Genomic DNA, 16162 nt, shown 5'->3' on the forward strand with positions numbered 1-16162 from the left:
CAAGCCTGACTCCATTCGGGCCTCCTAGTGGTCGGACATTCCGGATGGCTGGACGGAAGAGGACGTGTCACATCCCAAATTTCCCTAAATTTAGGATGTGCATTTAGAAGCATTCGCATCCATGATTTCCTTGCACATTTGGTTTTGAGAACAAACATGACCAATTCTTGAACCCTAAACCATTTAGAGTTTAATTAATGGCCATGGAGTTTCTCTGAATAAATGGTTTTATCAAAACAAATGCATAAGGGCAGGAAAGAAATTTCCTAACATAAATATTTGCCCTATTTTCTTGAGTGAGCCAGGGTTTGGAAATAGTTTAAATATGGGAAGTTTGAACTATTATAATAACCTGGTTAAAATAATAAAAAAACAAAAAATAAATGGTGGAAATACTTTGCCAAAGGGCCCAATAGAAGTTGACGATAATAGTTTGTCAAATTCCACAAAGAAAATGTTCACCCAACCAGAAATATTCCAAAGTGAATTTAGGACAAATTTTCAGTTGACAAATAATCAAATTAAAATTAAACTTGAATTCAAAAGAGGGCAGAAGAGAAAAGAACAAGAAAAGAAACGGCCCAGCCAGGCCGACGAAGTCCCAGCTAGCGCGCATGTGCTCTCTCTCTCTCTCTATCTCTCTCTCTTTCTCTCTCTCTCTATCTCTCTCTGACAGACAGGACACACCCGTCAGGGTGGCCCCTAACCTCCCGCATATGTTATCTCAGCTCTTATCTAGGCTATCCAACCAAGATTGCAAGCCTAGGACGGGAATGTTCAGATTTGCAGTAAACTAATATTTTAACTAGGTATGTTGCCCTTGCCAATATTCAGATACAAGATGCCTTAGGTTACTATTTCAGATTATCACAGAGATTGTTATAACCATTTATAACCTTTTGTTTGCTTCCAATCATCTCTAGTATGTACCATAAAACGGTCTCTACACAACTTTTTGGACTGCATTTTATTCGAGTAAACAAATTTCGAAGAAACATACCCTTTGCTTGAAGGATGTTAGTACTCTGTACACCAACTCTTCGATAGCAGCAATCTTGGCTTGTCGCTTCAAAGTTGTATACTGAGTTAGAAATGTCAGAAAGAAAATCAACTCATTTCAGCACAGCAAGCTTAAAACTAAACATAGCACAACGTGACAAACTCATGTATATTCTTCTGACATGACACTGAAACAATATTGTTACATTTTCAATAAATTGTTTTGTTTTCATTAGTTTAAGTATCTGAACAGTAATGTTTGATCTAATTTCAAAATTGTGAAACACAAATATATTTCAAAATTGTGAAACACAAATATATTTCAAAATTGTGATTTTTTTAAAACACGAACAATCTTTGAAAAACTGAAACACATTTTGAAAAACAAAAACAAAATTGAAATTGCTGCTTTTTAAAAAAAATGAATAATTTTTTAAAACATAGTTTTGTTTGAAACTTCGATTCTTTTGAAATTTAAAATTCTGATTTTTTTCTAAAACATGAACAAAATTTGTAAACACCAAACTTTTTTTAAAACATGAAGAAAACTTCAAACTCTTAACATTTTTTGAAAATACGAACATTTTTTTGATAGAGTGAACAAAATTTGGAATTTCTGAACTTTTTTGAATATGTTGAACATTTTTATGATTTTTCTATTTTTAAAACAGAAAAAGAAAAAAAAGAAAAAACCCGGCTCATGAACCTGCTTGAAGGTTCCAAACCGATAAAAATCAGTGTGAAACCTTCTAAAAGATTTCCAAGACCGGGATTTGTAGAGGTAACAAACAGATTAGAATGGGCCGGCCTATGGTCACTCGTCTCGCTCAAGTCTGTGCGGATAGGGTTTTCTAAAACCGCGACGTGGGCCTACTGCTCGATGTTTCCTAAAAAAAGGTACAGTAAAAGAGGCAGGCCCCTGTTTCCTGGGCATCCCTATTTCTCGCTTTAAGCGATCACAGGTTGATCTCTCGCTGAAGCGACCTCGCGAATGGGCCGACCCGCGAGTTTTTTATACGACCAAAAAAGAAACACTGGGTACCAGGATTCGATCCCTGGTCGCTCCACTGGGAGCAGATGACGCTGGGAGCACCTATTTGACACATTCTGCATCAAAAAGTCATCCGTTCGCACAGGATTCACGCGACTGGTCTGGCCCATTGGGATTGAACTCGCGCGAGCAAGAAAATGTAAAAAGAAAACTGCGCCCGAGCTAGAGATTGAACGACGGACCTCTCCTGTGCATAAGCATCTTGCTAGCCACCACACCGAATGAGCCTTCGTGGCAAATGAACTGAAACAAGCGGCGTAAATTGAGCATTACTTAAAAACTATAAACACTGTTTTGAAATTATGAATACTTTTATACAAACGTGAACCAAATTAAAAATTTCCAAGCAACTTTTGAAACTGCAAATAAATCTAAAATTCCCGAACATTTTTTGAATTTGAAAAATTATACATCTTTTGTAAATCCGAATAATATTCTATAAAGCGAACTTTTTATACATTTTTCGAATAGTATTTTGTAAAACGCAAATAATTTTCCATAGTCCAGAACTTACTTTGAGAAAGCAAACGTTTTTTAATAGGTGAACAAAAATTTGAAAACAGTTACTGCTTTTGAAATGCAGAATAGAATTTAGAATTTTAGAACAATTTGAAAATCCTGAAGATTTTTTGTGCACGTGAACGAAAAATTGAAAATGGAAACATTTTTTGTAAAACGCAAACAAAATAGCTAATTCCAGAACATTTTTTGAAAATGCAAACATTTTTAAATTGGTGAACATATTTTTGAAAACAGGTACAACTTTTGAAATGAAGAACAAATTTTTTACCTGAGAACAATTTTAAAATCCTGAAGATTTTTTGTTTTCTTGAATTTTTTTGTAAAACTTGAACAAATTTTGAAATTCCAGAACAGTTTTGGAAAATGCAAACATTTTTAAACTGGTGAACATATTTTGAAAACAGGTACAGCTTTTGAAATGAAGAACTAAATTTTGAACCTGAAAACAATATTAAAATCCCAAAGCTTTTTTGTATATGTGAACAAAAAATTGAAAATGGAAACATTTGTCTATAACTTCAAACATTTTTGTAAAACATGAAAAAAAAAATTCCAGAACATTTTTTGAAAAAATGCAAACTTTTTATAAATTGGTAAGTAAATTTGAAAATGGGTACAACTTTTCAAATGCAGAATTGTTTTTTGAATCTGATACAATTTGAAAATCCCGAGGATTTTGTGTGTACACGATTTTTTTTAAAATGGAAACTTTTTTTAAAATTTCAAAAAACAATTATGTAACACTAACAATTTTTAAAACTTCGAAAAAAATAGAATATAGAAAGAAAATTGGAAGCGATAACAAAAATCGAATATTTGTAATAATCTGGAAATTGTACAATTACTAGTATGCATGCACGCGCAATGCGCGTCTTTACGTTGCAGAGTGATTTTTGGGAAAGTAAGTCATGAAAATTACTGACAAATGAAACAAATGTCCATTGTGCATGTAATCGGAATTAGCATAAGAAAGCTTCTCGTGTTCTTACGGAATCACTATAACATGAATATGTAATTTGCACAAAAATTGGGGTACCTATTGGAGAAAATACATTGATGAACCCACTTCAAAAAACACAGTTCTAAATGACAAAAAAGTCTGAAAAGGTACATATGAGCACACTTCGGAAAACACATTCTGAAAAAAGTATATATGAACCCACTTCGAAAAACACATTTCTAAATGACAAACATTTCTGGAAAAAAAAAGTTGCACGCATTCATCCCCACCATGTTATACGTGCCAATGGAAAATTTCATGGAAGAATTAAACAATTTTTTGCTTTAGAAAAAAGACAAAAAAAATGTGTTGTGAAACGCTATTTAGAAGCACTAAAATTATATTTTATATGGAGGCGAAATAAAAATGCAATTATTCTTAAATTTTTGTTTCCCGCACATATTTTGTGAAGATATACGCGTGAAATTTTGTTTTGTACTTTGACATTTTCAAACATGTTTAAAATGCATTTTGGAAAAACGGGTTTATATATACCTAGGTTTAGGTAGTGCCGACCCTACCAATTGCTATGTTTCACTGTAGTGAGGCCATGTATCGTATGTGCATGCTGAAAAAGAAGTATATGGGCGCTGCACCTTGTTTGATTTGTTTACTTTTTATTTTTTTATCCTTTCACTTTATCACCTCTTGCCGGACTTGTTTCTCTGACCACAGAGGCCATGTAGCTCTGCGGGTGTCAGTACTACTAGTATAAAACAGTTTGTTAGCAATGTGAATATGGCATGGTGACTGTTTGCTCGAACAAACTGACATGCAGTGGGGTTCTTTACTCGGAGCTAACCCATTGATGTTTCTAGAACGACCCAGGCAACACCGAATGACACTGTAGCAGCGAATCCCTGCGCTATAAGCCGTCGGATGGAGCCCAATGAACGGTCAGAAATGCATTTCAATGCGTGAATTCAAACATTCAAAACTCGTACATATAGTAGTATAGAAAAGAAACAAAAAAGAAGAAAAGAAAAAGGAAAGAGAAAAAGAAAAAAAGAAAGAAACAGAAAAAAAGGAAAAAGCCGGTTCAGGAACCTTCTAGAAGGATACCGGAAACAGGAAAACCGGCTAGGAATCTTCTCGAAGGTTGACAAAACCGGAACTGCCAGCTGTGCGTGCATGTGTAGATGGGCCGGCCCAAATAATCGCGCATGTGTGCGTTTGGTCGACACTTTGACGCAGAGAGCGTCAAATAGGGTTTCCCCGTGACGCTAGCCATACCGCGATGCGCTTGGAGCATGTTGCATTAATAGACAGGGGAAACATGAACCAACTGTCAGTCAAAGTAAAAAACATTAAAGAAATGTAAACTAAGCATTTGGAAAAAATGTTGAATGCATACAGAAAAAAAATCTTTCTCATCTATACACAAAATTAATATAGTAAAATACAAATGTGTATGAAAAAATTTGATCATGTATTGAAAAAATATTGAACAAGTATTTGAAATACGTTGAATAGGTATTAAAAAATGTTGAACCAGAATTTGAAAAATGTTGAACAAGTATTAAAAAATGATTAAAAAGTATTTGAAAAATATTGAATAAGTATAAAAAATGTTTAATGAGTATATTGAAATTTTGAACGATTATTTGAAAATGTTGAATAAGTATTAAAAATTTTGAACTTTGAAAAATGTTGAATAAGTATTAGAAATGTTGAAGGAGTATATGAAAAATCTTAAACATGTATTTGAAAATGTTGAATACCTATTATGAAATTTGAGCAAGTATTCAGAAAATGTTGAACGAGTATTTGAAAAATGTTGAATAAACGTTCGAACGATGTTGAACGTGCATACAAGAAATGTCGATTAATTATTGAAAAAATGTTTTTGACGTATAAAAAATGTAGAATGAAAAAGAAAAGAAACGAAAGAAAACCAGAAAAAGAAACATATTAAACCCCAAAGAAATGAAAAATAAAAACCATAGAAACAAAACGAATTATACTGAAAAAGAAATGAAAACAAAGAAAAACAAAAACCGGAGAAGAAAAAAGAAAAAGAAAGAGAAGAAAACGAAAAAGCATTGAAAACTGAGAAATCAAAAGAGAAAACAAAAAATGAGAAAAATGAATTATATAATGACGAAAAAAACAAAACCGGAGAAAACCAAAGAAAATAAAAAATAAATAAAAACAGAAAATAAAAAAACTCCGGTTGTTTACCTCAAGTGGTATGTGCCTCGTGCGTGAGCACGAAATTAAAGTGGCGCAGCGGTCGGTTTCCCCAAGCTCCTTCGGATAGTCCACTGTTCGAATCTCCTCAAACCCTCGTTTTCTTCCTTAATTTTTTGTTTCACTGTGCGCTAGTGGGCCGGCCCGATTGATCGAGACGAATCTTCGGTCTCGCTGAATGCGATAAATAGCGCTGGCACTGTTTCCCTAACCCTGTTGCCCATCCATATATGGATTTTTTGGTTTCTCCTCCGCCTTAGGGTTTGGCTGTTCCTACTGCGATTCCGTCTCTCCGAGTAGAAGGCGACTTTGGTTTCCTCTCTTCGCGCCAGCTGATTGAAACACGGATTCGTATTTGAGACAGAGCGGGATCTCCTACCGCTTAAATTGAAGTACCGCAGAGAGAGAGAGAGAGAGAGAGAGAGAGACCCTTCAACAAAAAAGTAACAACGCAGAGAGAGAGAGAGAGAGAGAGAGAGAGAAAGAGAGAGAGAGAGAGAGAGAGAGAGAGAGAGAGAAAGAGAGAGAGAGAGAGAAGAGAAGAGTTGGAACATCGTCGAATCATGGGGCTGATGGCGCTGAATCGGCTCATGTCCAGGCAGCGGGAGCAGAAGCAGAAGCGAAATCGTGGCCGTATCGAAGCCAATAGTAAGTCCCGCGCGACTTACTTATTTTGCTTTTGCGGCTCCTCTGCTATTAATTCTCCTGTTTCTGGAGCCTGTCCGCATTGGGGATCTCAGTGCGTGGTATTATCCGGTTTTATTAGACCAAAGGAATTCGACGAGCCTTGGGGGCAATTGCGTCGTTTTCCTAAAATATTTGTCCTCTGTTGGAGTTTGATTTTCAGGTTGACACAACTTAGTCTTGTAGATTGTAGATTTCTTTTGCGTTCCTGCAAAAAATTGGACAAAAGATCCAACTTCTATGAAAAAAACAACAACTTTTTTGGAGCCCTGTCCGCAGTGGGGATCTCAGTAGCTGATGAGATCCAGTTTTATTAGATCGAAGGAAGTTGACTGGACTTGGGCAATCCCGTCGTTTTGCTAAAATACTTGCGCTCAACTGGAGTTTGATTTTCAGATTGACACAATTTGAGTCTTGTAAATTCTAGGTCTCTTTCATGTTCCTGCAAAAAATTAGACAGGAGATCCAACTTCTATAAATTTTTTTACCTTTTTCTTGGAGCCCTGTTTGCAGTGGGGATCTGTTGGGACCCTGAGTAATTGTACAAGAAATATATGCAAGATCCTAACTAAAGCTACCGAATAACTGCAATTACTGGAGGAAAACAGGGATAAGATAAAGTAATCACAGGGAATTGTTACAAAAGATACAAGAATGATATAGCGGAACAAGATAAATTAGGCTTTTTGTTCTTGGGTGTTCCTAAACAAGGCAAGCAACTAATACAAAGATAACCCTTCTACCCTTACATCTAATATTCTCTTAATATCTCATAATACTAATACCCTGACATTCACCCTCCTTGAGATCCTTGTTCAACAAGGGAAATCAGCAACTCTCCAGAATTCTTCAGCCATATTAAGGAGGCTGAAAATTGATCAGCCAAAGAGTGATTCCACCCAAGTTCATGTGTTGTTGTGAATAATTCTGAGCGCATTGCATTTCTGAATAATCTTGCAAGAGTACATGGAATTGAACCGTGAGCTGCATAGTAATTCCAATCCTTTTTCCCGTCTCAAGTAACAGCAGGTGCCACTTTGGATGTGCACTTTCTGTACTTTTCCTTGCTCAGACAGTATAGATGCAGGTTGGATGGGCTTCCCGTTTGTGAGCTTGAGTACTGCATTTGTTGACACTGTTTACCAACATGCAGGAATCAGATCATTAAACTTCCCGTTGTCCTTGCCAGGGTCCCACTGCCATTGTGCATCCTTTTCAAATGAGTATTCCCACAAGGAAAAAAATGCTCTTGCCTTGTATCTGCTGTTGTGCAGGGATTATAGCATCACATCCAGTTACGGGGAAAATATGCAGAATCCCATGTATTCAGAGAGTGCTATCTAACACATCAATGAAGCCAATTGAGTTGCCACTCATTTTATCATCATGTACATCATATTCTAGCATATCCTCGAACACGTTGGGCGTGGCGTGAACTGTTGGTGTCAGTTCCACACTGGGAAGTCGGATGTCGGGCTCAGGAGTTTGTTGTGCTGTTGGCATTGGTGTTTCAAGTGACCGTGGAAGGATAAGTGATGGAGTTTGGAACAAGGCAGAGGCTTGAGATTGTTCCAGTGAGCCGTTGTCAGGCGCACATGGCTGCTTGCTAAGGGAGACTGCAAGTTGTGAAACCATCGATGCGAGCTTCACAAGCTCACCTTCGATACTGTCAAAGGAGGTTTGAGTCTGCACTTGTTGGTGTTCCAAATGGGCAGTGATGTCTAGAACCTCGTGTGGAAGCCTCTTTGGCTTGAGCTTGCTGGTGTGCCGCCCTCATCAGAGTAGCCTTCTTGGCTTGAGCTTGGAGGTGGAGTTGCTGCTCCTCTGTGGCTTCTTGACATCACATCAGTGGTCATGGTGTCCAGCCGGAAGCACGGGTAGTCGCATTTGGCGCCAGATGCGAATGTGTAGTCCAAGGCCTGCTTGGTCCGCTAATGAACACAGAGCTGGGGAGGACGGCCGGCGTCATCAGGCGGAGGAAGAGGTGCCTAGTGTGTGGAGTCTTGCTAAAATATTTGTGCCAAGCTTTGACTCTTGTAGTCATTGATGTCCCTGCAAAAAATTGGACAATGATTCTAACTTTGTGTGTGTGCTTGAACTTGTTATATCCTTCTGTTGGTGTCTGTACTAAAAGTTATACTAATGTTTCAGATGGATGGATCGCTTCATTTTCTAAAAGAAACAGATCACCCTGCCGACAGGATGTTAATTCTCATGGTGGCAAAAAAGTAAGATATCCAATGCCAGATCTTCCAGAGGTATGTTCTGGTAATGCCAGACTTCTATCAGCAGCATAGCTAAGTAAAAATTATGAACATATCTTTCACCGCAGCAAGCTTTGCTTTGTTTTGTTGCGGCTAACTTTCCAGCACAAAACTGTTCCATGAGTTTTAAGACCCATTTTTCTAGAAAAGGAGGATGACCCCCAGCCTCTGCATCTGGGCGATGCATGCAGCCACAGTTTTAAGACCCATTTGATAGTTATGAACCTAGAACCTTTTCCGTGTGAGCTGTGTCATTGTTTTTATTTGCCACGATCGATGTACTTTACATTTAGATTGCCATCCTTTCCCAGCTTAAGCCAACATTATACAAAGCAAGTCTTGTACAGTATTATTCCTTATGAGACTTCCATAGTACTTTACCTCAAATTCTAATGATGATCTTCTGTACTTCTGTATGCAGGACATCTGGCGTCATATACATTTCCTACTGCCAATGCAAGATGCTGCCCGTGCTGCCTGTTTGTCTAGGTCCTTTCAAAGCTCCTGGAAATGCTACCCCAATCTTACCTTCACTAATGAAACAATGTGCTCCAAAGAAAATTCATGTAAGAGAACAACGGGCTCAAATGTTATATGAGACTACAACAACAAGATTGACCGTGTTTTAAGAAACCACTCAGGAGCTGGTGTGAAGAAATTGAGGCTTGAACACTATGTTATTCCTTGTGATGCAGAACCGTATCATCATCTCACCAGTTGGCTCCAGATTGCGGTTACACCAGGGATTGAACAACTCCACCTTACATTATCCCCGAAGGATGCAACATTTAACTTTCCATGTATGCTTCTATCTGAGAGATGTCAAGGCTCGATGCAGTATCTTCACCTTGCCAATTTGGACTTACATCCCACATTTGAACTTGGTTTGAGAACCCTAAGAACGCTGCATCTGTGTAATGTGCATATTACTGGGGATGAGTTAGGGTGCCTTCTGACCCATTCCTTTGCTTTGGCACATTTGAGACTTCAATATTGTCATGACATCATTCGCCTGGAGATACCTTGTCTGCTGCAGCGGCTCAGGTTCCTGGAAGTGCTTGAATGTAGCCTTCAGGTGTTAGAGATCAATGCCCCAAATATCTTCAGATTGCGCTTATTAGATTTTAGTGTGCAACTCTTGCTTGGAAAGTCATGGAAGATGAAGAACCTGATGTTGAACAATAGCTGTGTCATCAGTTATGCTATTAACAACCTTCCTTCCTGTGCACCAAAAGTTGAGACTCTTACCATACATTCTAGTTATGAGGCATTCTCTCACAATTAAGTTGGTAAGTTACATAACAGTAGCCATATTTCGGAAATAATTAGCCTGAGTCATCTTTATGCAGATACTTAATGCACCAGTGGCATCTAGCAAATTTCGCCACCTCAAGTTCTTGAATATTTATCTTGCGGGACTTCATTCTCATCGGGACTATGATTATTTATCCTTAGTTTCTTTTTTTGACGCTTCTCCTTTGTTGGAGAAGTTTGTCTTGCTTGTAAGTCACTGTTCACCCTGCAAAGATTATCTAATTGCCATGTTTGAATCATGAATTTAAATGTCTTGGCCTTTTTATCTTCAGGTATCACGAGTGCAGTCCAAGTATGACTGGTTTGAGGGAGATCCCTCATCTCTGAGACAAATGTCAGAACACCGCCATCGCAACCTCAAGAGTGTGAAGATCAGTAGTTTCTGCCCCCAAAAAAGCATGCTTGAGCTAGCACGTCATATTCTTGAGAATGCAACATCACTTGAGTGCCTTACATTGGACACCACTCCTATTAGTCACCGATGTTCTGGCGATATGTTGGACAGGAAATGCCCTCCACTGGAAACTGAATGTATAAGGGATGCACATAAATCAAACTTGGCTGTGAGAAAATACATTGAGGGGAAAGTTAACTCCACAGTCAAGTTAAACTTACTAGGGCCTTGCAGCCGGTGTTATGCTTTGTGAAATTCAGATCTCAAATCACCTTGTGAAGTTTAGTTGTTAAATGTTTGCCTTTGAGTTCTTTGTTTGGGCTTCGTAATAGAACTCCCATAATAACTTATTAGCAGACTGTCAAATTTATGTATTATTTACTTGATTCACCAGTTATTGTTGTGGAGTTCATTTATTTTTACTTGCACCTGCTGAACAGTTGTACTCCCGTTGTAAAGAAATGTAAGATCGTTTAGATCACTAAATATTAGTGATTTAAATGATCCTACATTTCTTTAAAGAGAGAGTATAAGAAAATGATCTAAATGATCTCATATTTAGTATAAGATAATCGATCGTGATGAAGAAATTCTGGCAATTTTATTTGTTTCAATGTTCTAGCAATACTTATGAAAATCATGAGTTGCTGAGATAAGAACCATGAAAAGCAAGATCCCAAATAGGCAAAGATATTTTCTTTCTTGTGGTGCAATTTCATCCAAGCTGAAAGTAGCATTTGAGTAAAAAAACATCTTTCAAAGTTCGCAAGTGGAGTTTCCTGTAACCTTTTTTTTTGCATTGAATTTCCTGTAACCTTTAGGCCCTGACTGGAAAGTCGTTTTGAAGCTTACACCTGTCAAATACGCCCCTCGTAAAGAAAATCCCTGGGATGATTGGTTGTGAGATTACACCCGGTTTTGGCTGGTATTGGAAGCTTTGGCATCGGCTATGACCCTCACAGCACCTTGTAGGTCGTCCGCTTCTTCTTCCGCCCTAGAGAACCCGTCCTGATGGGCAGTTACCACCACAACTTTGGGATGGAGGTTTTCACCATGAGGGTAAACAATGAGCCTGATGGGCAGTTACCACCACAACTTTGGGATGGAGGTTTTCACCATGAGGGTAAACAATGAGCTTGATGGGCAGTTACCACCACAACTTTGGGATGAAGGTTTTCACCGTAAGGGTAAACAATGAGCCTGATGGGCAGTTACCACCACAACATTGGGATGGAGGTTTTCACCATCAGGGTAGACGAGCATTGGTGTGAGACGGTATGGCGACCCTACCCCGCTCACATTACAGGAACCCCGGCCTTCTCCACAGGCACATTGTTTTGGACCGTACCAAACTTGTTGTGGGTGGAGAATCCCCATCAGGGTTTCTCTGCTTTAGGCTAGAGGACGAATCGTTCAGTGGCTTGTATACGAGATGTCCTACTAGGACGAGCTGCGCGGGGAGCTAAGCGGGCTCATCCTCGGCCCAAGTGTGAGTGGATTGTTGTTGATTGGGAGATATTGTCATGGCTTCGGTGTGATCAACTCGCTGTAACTGATAGATATCCGAGAATGGATTTGCTTTTGAGGTCTATTATAGGCTTAGTGTATTGCCGTCTTTTTTCCGCTCTGCTCCGCATCCAATTTTTGTACTGTTTCTAAGGCATTTTAATAGGGCAAATTTAGGGATTCTGTTTCCGGAGAGTTATAGAATCAAGCCAAACTTGAGTATCTTTCATGTGTTGTTCTTGGTCAGTCTGGGACCTAACTGTGCGACTTGCGGTAAACATCTTGCCTTTCCTGGCCGGATGTGTTGCGTGTTAAATAGCTGGGTTGTGAGCCCGGATACGCGTACAAGTTGTTGGAGTATATCTTGGATAGAAAGAATGCTAGGGATAAGAAGATAAAGATTACAAAGTATCCTAGCTAACTAACTACTCCACGGTTGATGATCCTCCTTGTGATACACGCATCTCCTTGTTGTACACGCAGCAACAATATCATGTTTGACACCCTCCCTTAATCACAACTTCATCAAGTTGAGATTATGTTTGAAGTCTTCAAAACTTCTTGTGGGTAGAGCTTTGGTGAAACCATCCGCAACTTGGTCTTGAGAATGAATAAACCGAATGTTTAAGAGTTTATTTGCAATCCTTTCTCGGATAAAGTGAAAATCTATCTCAATGTGTTTAGTTCTAGCATGAAAGATTGGATTTGCTGATAGGTAGGTAGCACCTAGAAGATTATCACACCATAGACATGGAGCTCTAGTGTTTTTCATACCTAGTTCCTTCAAATTTGACTGCACCCATATAATCTCTACTGTTGCATTTGCCAATGCTTTGCACTCTGCTTCCGTGCTGGATCTGGAAACAGTGGCTTGTTTTCTTGCACTCCAAGATATCAAATTAGGTCCAAAAAATGCAGCAAACCACCAGTTGAGCGTCTGTCATCTAGACATCCTGCCCAGTCTGAGTCAGAGAAAGCACTAATAAGTGTAGAGGATGACTTGCTGAAATTTAGGCCAATACTCAATGTGTTCTTCACATATCTTACTATGCGCTTTGCAGCAGTCAAGTGGACTGTAGTAGGTGCATGCAGAAACTGACATACTTTATTAACAGCAAAAGAAATGTCTGGTCTGGTAAGTGTTAAGTACTGAAGTGCACCTACCAGGCTTCTGTATTTTGTATTGTTTTCTGGATCCAAAAGCTCTCCTTCAGCAAGAGATAATTTTTCTGTGCTAGATAAAGGAGTGGGTGCAGGCTTACAACTTTGCAAACCAGCCTTTTTTACTAAGTCTGTTGCATACTTTTCTTGAGAGAGGTGAAGACCATCTTTGTGTTGCTTGACCTCAATACCAAGAAAATAGTGTAGATCTCCTAGATCCTTGAGAGCAAATTCTGCACTTAAATCCTTCAACAATGCTGTTATTGCTTCATCAGATGAGCTTGTCACAATTATATCATCAACATAAATGAAAACAAATATGGATATACTTGACTTGTTATAGATAAATAACGAAGTGTCAGACTTTGAAGGAACAAAACCAAGAGCTTGCATCTTTTTACTGAGGCGAGAATACCATGCTCTTGGGGCCTGTTTCAGTTCATACAGGGCCTTGTCAAGTTTGCACACATGAAGTGGTGCCTGTGCATTTACAAACCCAGGAGGTTGTTTCATGTAAGCCTCTTCTTCCAGAACACCATGGAGGAACGCGTTCTGAATGTCTAGCTGTCGTAGACTCCATCCCCTGGACACGGCAATGGAAAAAACAAGACGTATGGTAGCAGCTTTAACAACTGGACTAAACGTGTCCTCATAGTCAATACCATACCTTTGTTTAAAACCCTTTGCAACGAGTCTAGCTTTGTAACGGTCAATGGTTCCATCAGCCTTCCTTTCTATCCTGAAGACCCACTTACAGTCAATAAGATTTTTACCTTGTCGTGGGGGAACCAGGTGCCATGTTTTGTTTTTCCTAAGTGCCATAATTTCATCATGCATCGCCTTTCTCCAATTTGCATCACCAAGAGCCTCTTCGAGAGTGTTGGGTTCTCCTGGTTCACCTGTCGAACATACCATCCCATATTTTGTAATATGTTTATAATCAATAGGTTTAATTACCCCTTGTTGTAGTCGTGTGCGACGTGGAGTAGTAGCAGGAGCTACTACAGAGAGATTCGGCACAGAGGATCCCATGCCTGGATCAAGCTGATCCTCCCCCAATCCCGAGGAGAATCCATGAGCAGCTCCAGAACCGGCGTTGTCGGCAGTTGATGTCGGGTCCGGATCTTCTGCGGTCGCCAGTTGTGGTGCACGTGACAAATCGGCCACAGAGGATCTGGGCCGGGAAGCTTCATCATTGCCTCGTGATTGCCTGGGCCCCGCGTCGACAGGATCTGTCCTCGCGCCCATCAAACGAGTCGCTGCCCGCAGCTTGTATACGAGCGGTTGGGCCTCAAGCCGCGTGCGGCCCAGGCCAGCGCCGGCCTGCCATCTGTTGGGCGGCGATTGGCGCGCACGAGGGGAGGCGCCGCGGCCCGCCAGGGTCTGCCGCGTGGCTGGCGTGGGTGACTCCACGCGCCCACCCGCAGCTGTCACGACCGCCCGCCCGCCTGCGTTGTCGGGGATGTCGCGGCAGATTCGCTGATCCCGAAGCGGATTCGCTGCGCAGCAGCAGCTCCTAACCCGATCCCGAGGGGGATTTGCTCCCCAGGCCAGGGCACATGAAATATGAGTCTGCCGCATTGTTTTCTTTACCATTTGCTATGATTTACAAGACTCATGAAGGCTATTAGCAGGGTTAGTCAACATATGATCATCACAATTAGTAATGCCCCCTTGATCATAATAGCCAGAGAGATGAGATGGTAAAAGCAAGATTTCCTTGCGAATTAGAGCACCGGCGTTAGGATGTAGATCCGCGAAGGGAAACTTGGTCTCATAAAAAACAACATCGCGTGAGATGTATACCCGACCGGTGGAGATGTCAAGGCACTTGACACCTTTGTGTTGGGCACTATAGCCAAGGAAAGCACATTGTTTTGATCTAAACATGAGTTTATGATTGTTGTAAGGACGGAGATTTGGCCAGCAAGCGCAGCCAAAGACACAGAGAGATGTGTAGTCTGGTTTGACATGGAGGAGACGTTCCATAGGTGTTTCATTGTTGATGACTCGGCTAGGTAACATGTTGATGATGTGGACGGCCGTAAGAAACGCCTCGTCCCAAAACTTGAGAGGCATGGAAGCCCCTGCTAGAAGGGCCAAACCGACCTCAACAATGTGCCTATGCTTGCGTTCGGCCGACCCGTTTTGTTGGTGAGCGTGTGGGCATGATACATGGTGAGATATGCCTATGTTTTGGAAGAAGGAATTAGAGTTTCTCGTATCCCCCCAATCGGATTGGACAACTATAATCTTGCTGTCAAACTTCCTTTCAACGAGTGCTTGAAAGTTTTTAAAAACTTGAAACACATCGGATCTTTTCTTAAGGAGACGGATCCATGAAAATTTGCTATAGTCATCAATGAAACTGACATAGTATGCGTGTCTGCCAACGGAGGAGGGAGCAGGGCCCCACACATCAGAAAAGATCAATTGCAAAGGCTTAGTGGAGACGCTAGTGCTACCTCTTGAGCACAGCGTTGGTTTTCCCTTGAAGAGGAAAGGGTGATGCAGCAAAGTAGCGTAAGTATTTCCCTCAGTTTTTGAGAACCAAGGTATCAATCCAGTAGGAGGCCACGCTGAAGTCCCTCGTACCTACACAAACAAATAAGAACCTTGCAACCAACGCGATAAAGGGGTTGTCAAGCCCTTCACGGCGACTTGCAAAAGTGAGATCTGATAGAGATGATAAGATAATATTTTTGGTATTTTTATGATAAAGACTGAAAGTAAAGAAAGCAAAATAAATGGTAATGGAAATTGCTAGTTGACGGGAGATTAATATGATGGAGAATAGACCCGGGGGCCATAGGTTTCACTAGTGGCTTCTCTCAAGATAGCATAAGTATTACGGTGGATGAACAAATTACTGTCGAGCAATTGATAGAATTGAGCATAGTTATGAGAATATCTAGGCATGATCATGTATATAGGCATCACGTCCGCGACAAGTAGACCGACTTCTGCCTGCATCTACTACTATTACTCCACACATCGACCGCTATCCAGCATGCATCTAGAGTATTAAGTTCATAAGAACAGAGTAACGCATTAGGTAAGATGACATGATGTAGAGG

At 40.2% G+C, this 16162-nt stretch overlaps 1 protein-coding gene across 3 annotated transcripts; it reads left to right on the forward strand.

Annotated features, from left to right (window-relative positions):
* The first annotated feature begins 5978 nt into the window (after window positions 1–5978).
* LOC123122066 (uncharacterized) lies at window positions 5979–10808 on the forward strand. Of its 3 annotated transcripts, none has more exons than XM_044542199.1 (6): window positions 5979–6410; window positions 7600–8430; window positions 8598–8704; window positions 9132–9944; window positions 10060–10212; window positions 10297–10808. In XM_044542199.1, exons 4-6 carry the CDS (start codon window positions 9513–9515, stop codon window positions 10669–10671), a joined length of 960 nt encoding a protein of 319 aa, XP_044398134.1. In that variant the 5' UTR covers window positions 5979–6410; window positions 7600–8430; window positions 8598–8704; window positions 9132–9512; the 3' UTR covers window positions 10672–10808. The 3 variants fall into 3 exon arrangements, with proteins under 3 accessions (XP_044398134.1, XP_044398135.1, XP_044398133.1); XM_044542200.1 differs by lacking the exon at window positions 7600–8430 and having other exon boundaries at window positions 9132–9276; window positions 9406–9944; XM_044542198.1 differs by lacking the exon at window positions 7600–8430.
* The last annotated feature ends 5354 nt before the right edge of the window (window positions 10809–16162 follow it).

This window comes from Triticum aestivum, chromosome 5D (genome assembly GCF_018294505.1).
Source record: "Triticum aestivum cultivar Chinese Spring chromosome 5D, IWGSC CS RefSeq v2.1, whole genome shotgun sequence".
NCBI classification, from domain to species: domain Eukaryota; kingdom Viridiplantae; phylum Streptophyta; class Magnoliopsida; order Poales; family Poaceae; genus Triticum; species Triticum aestivum.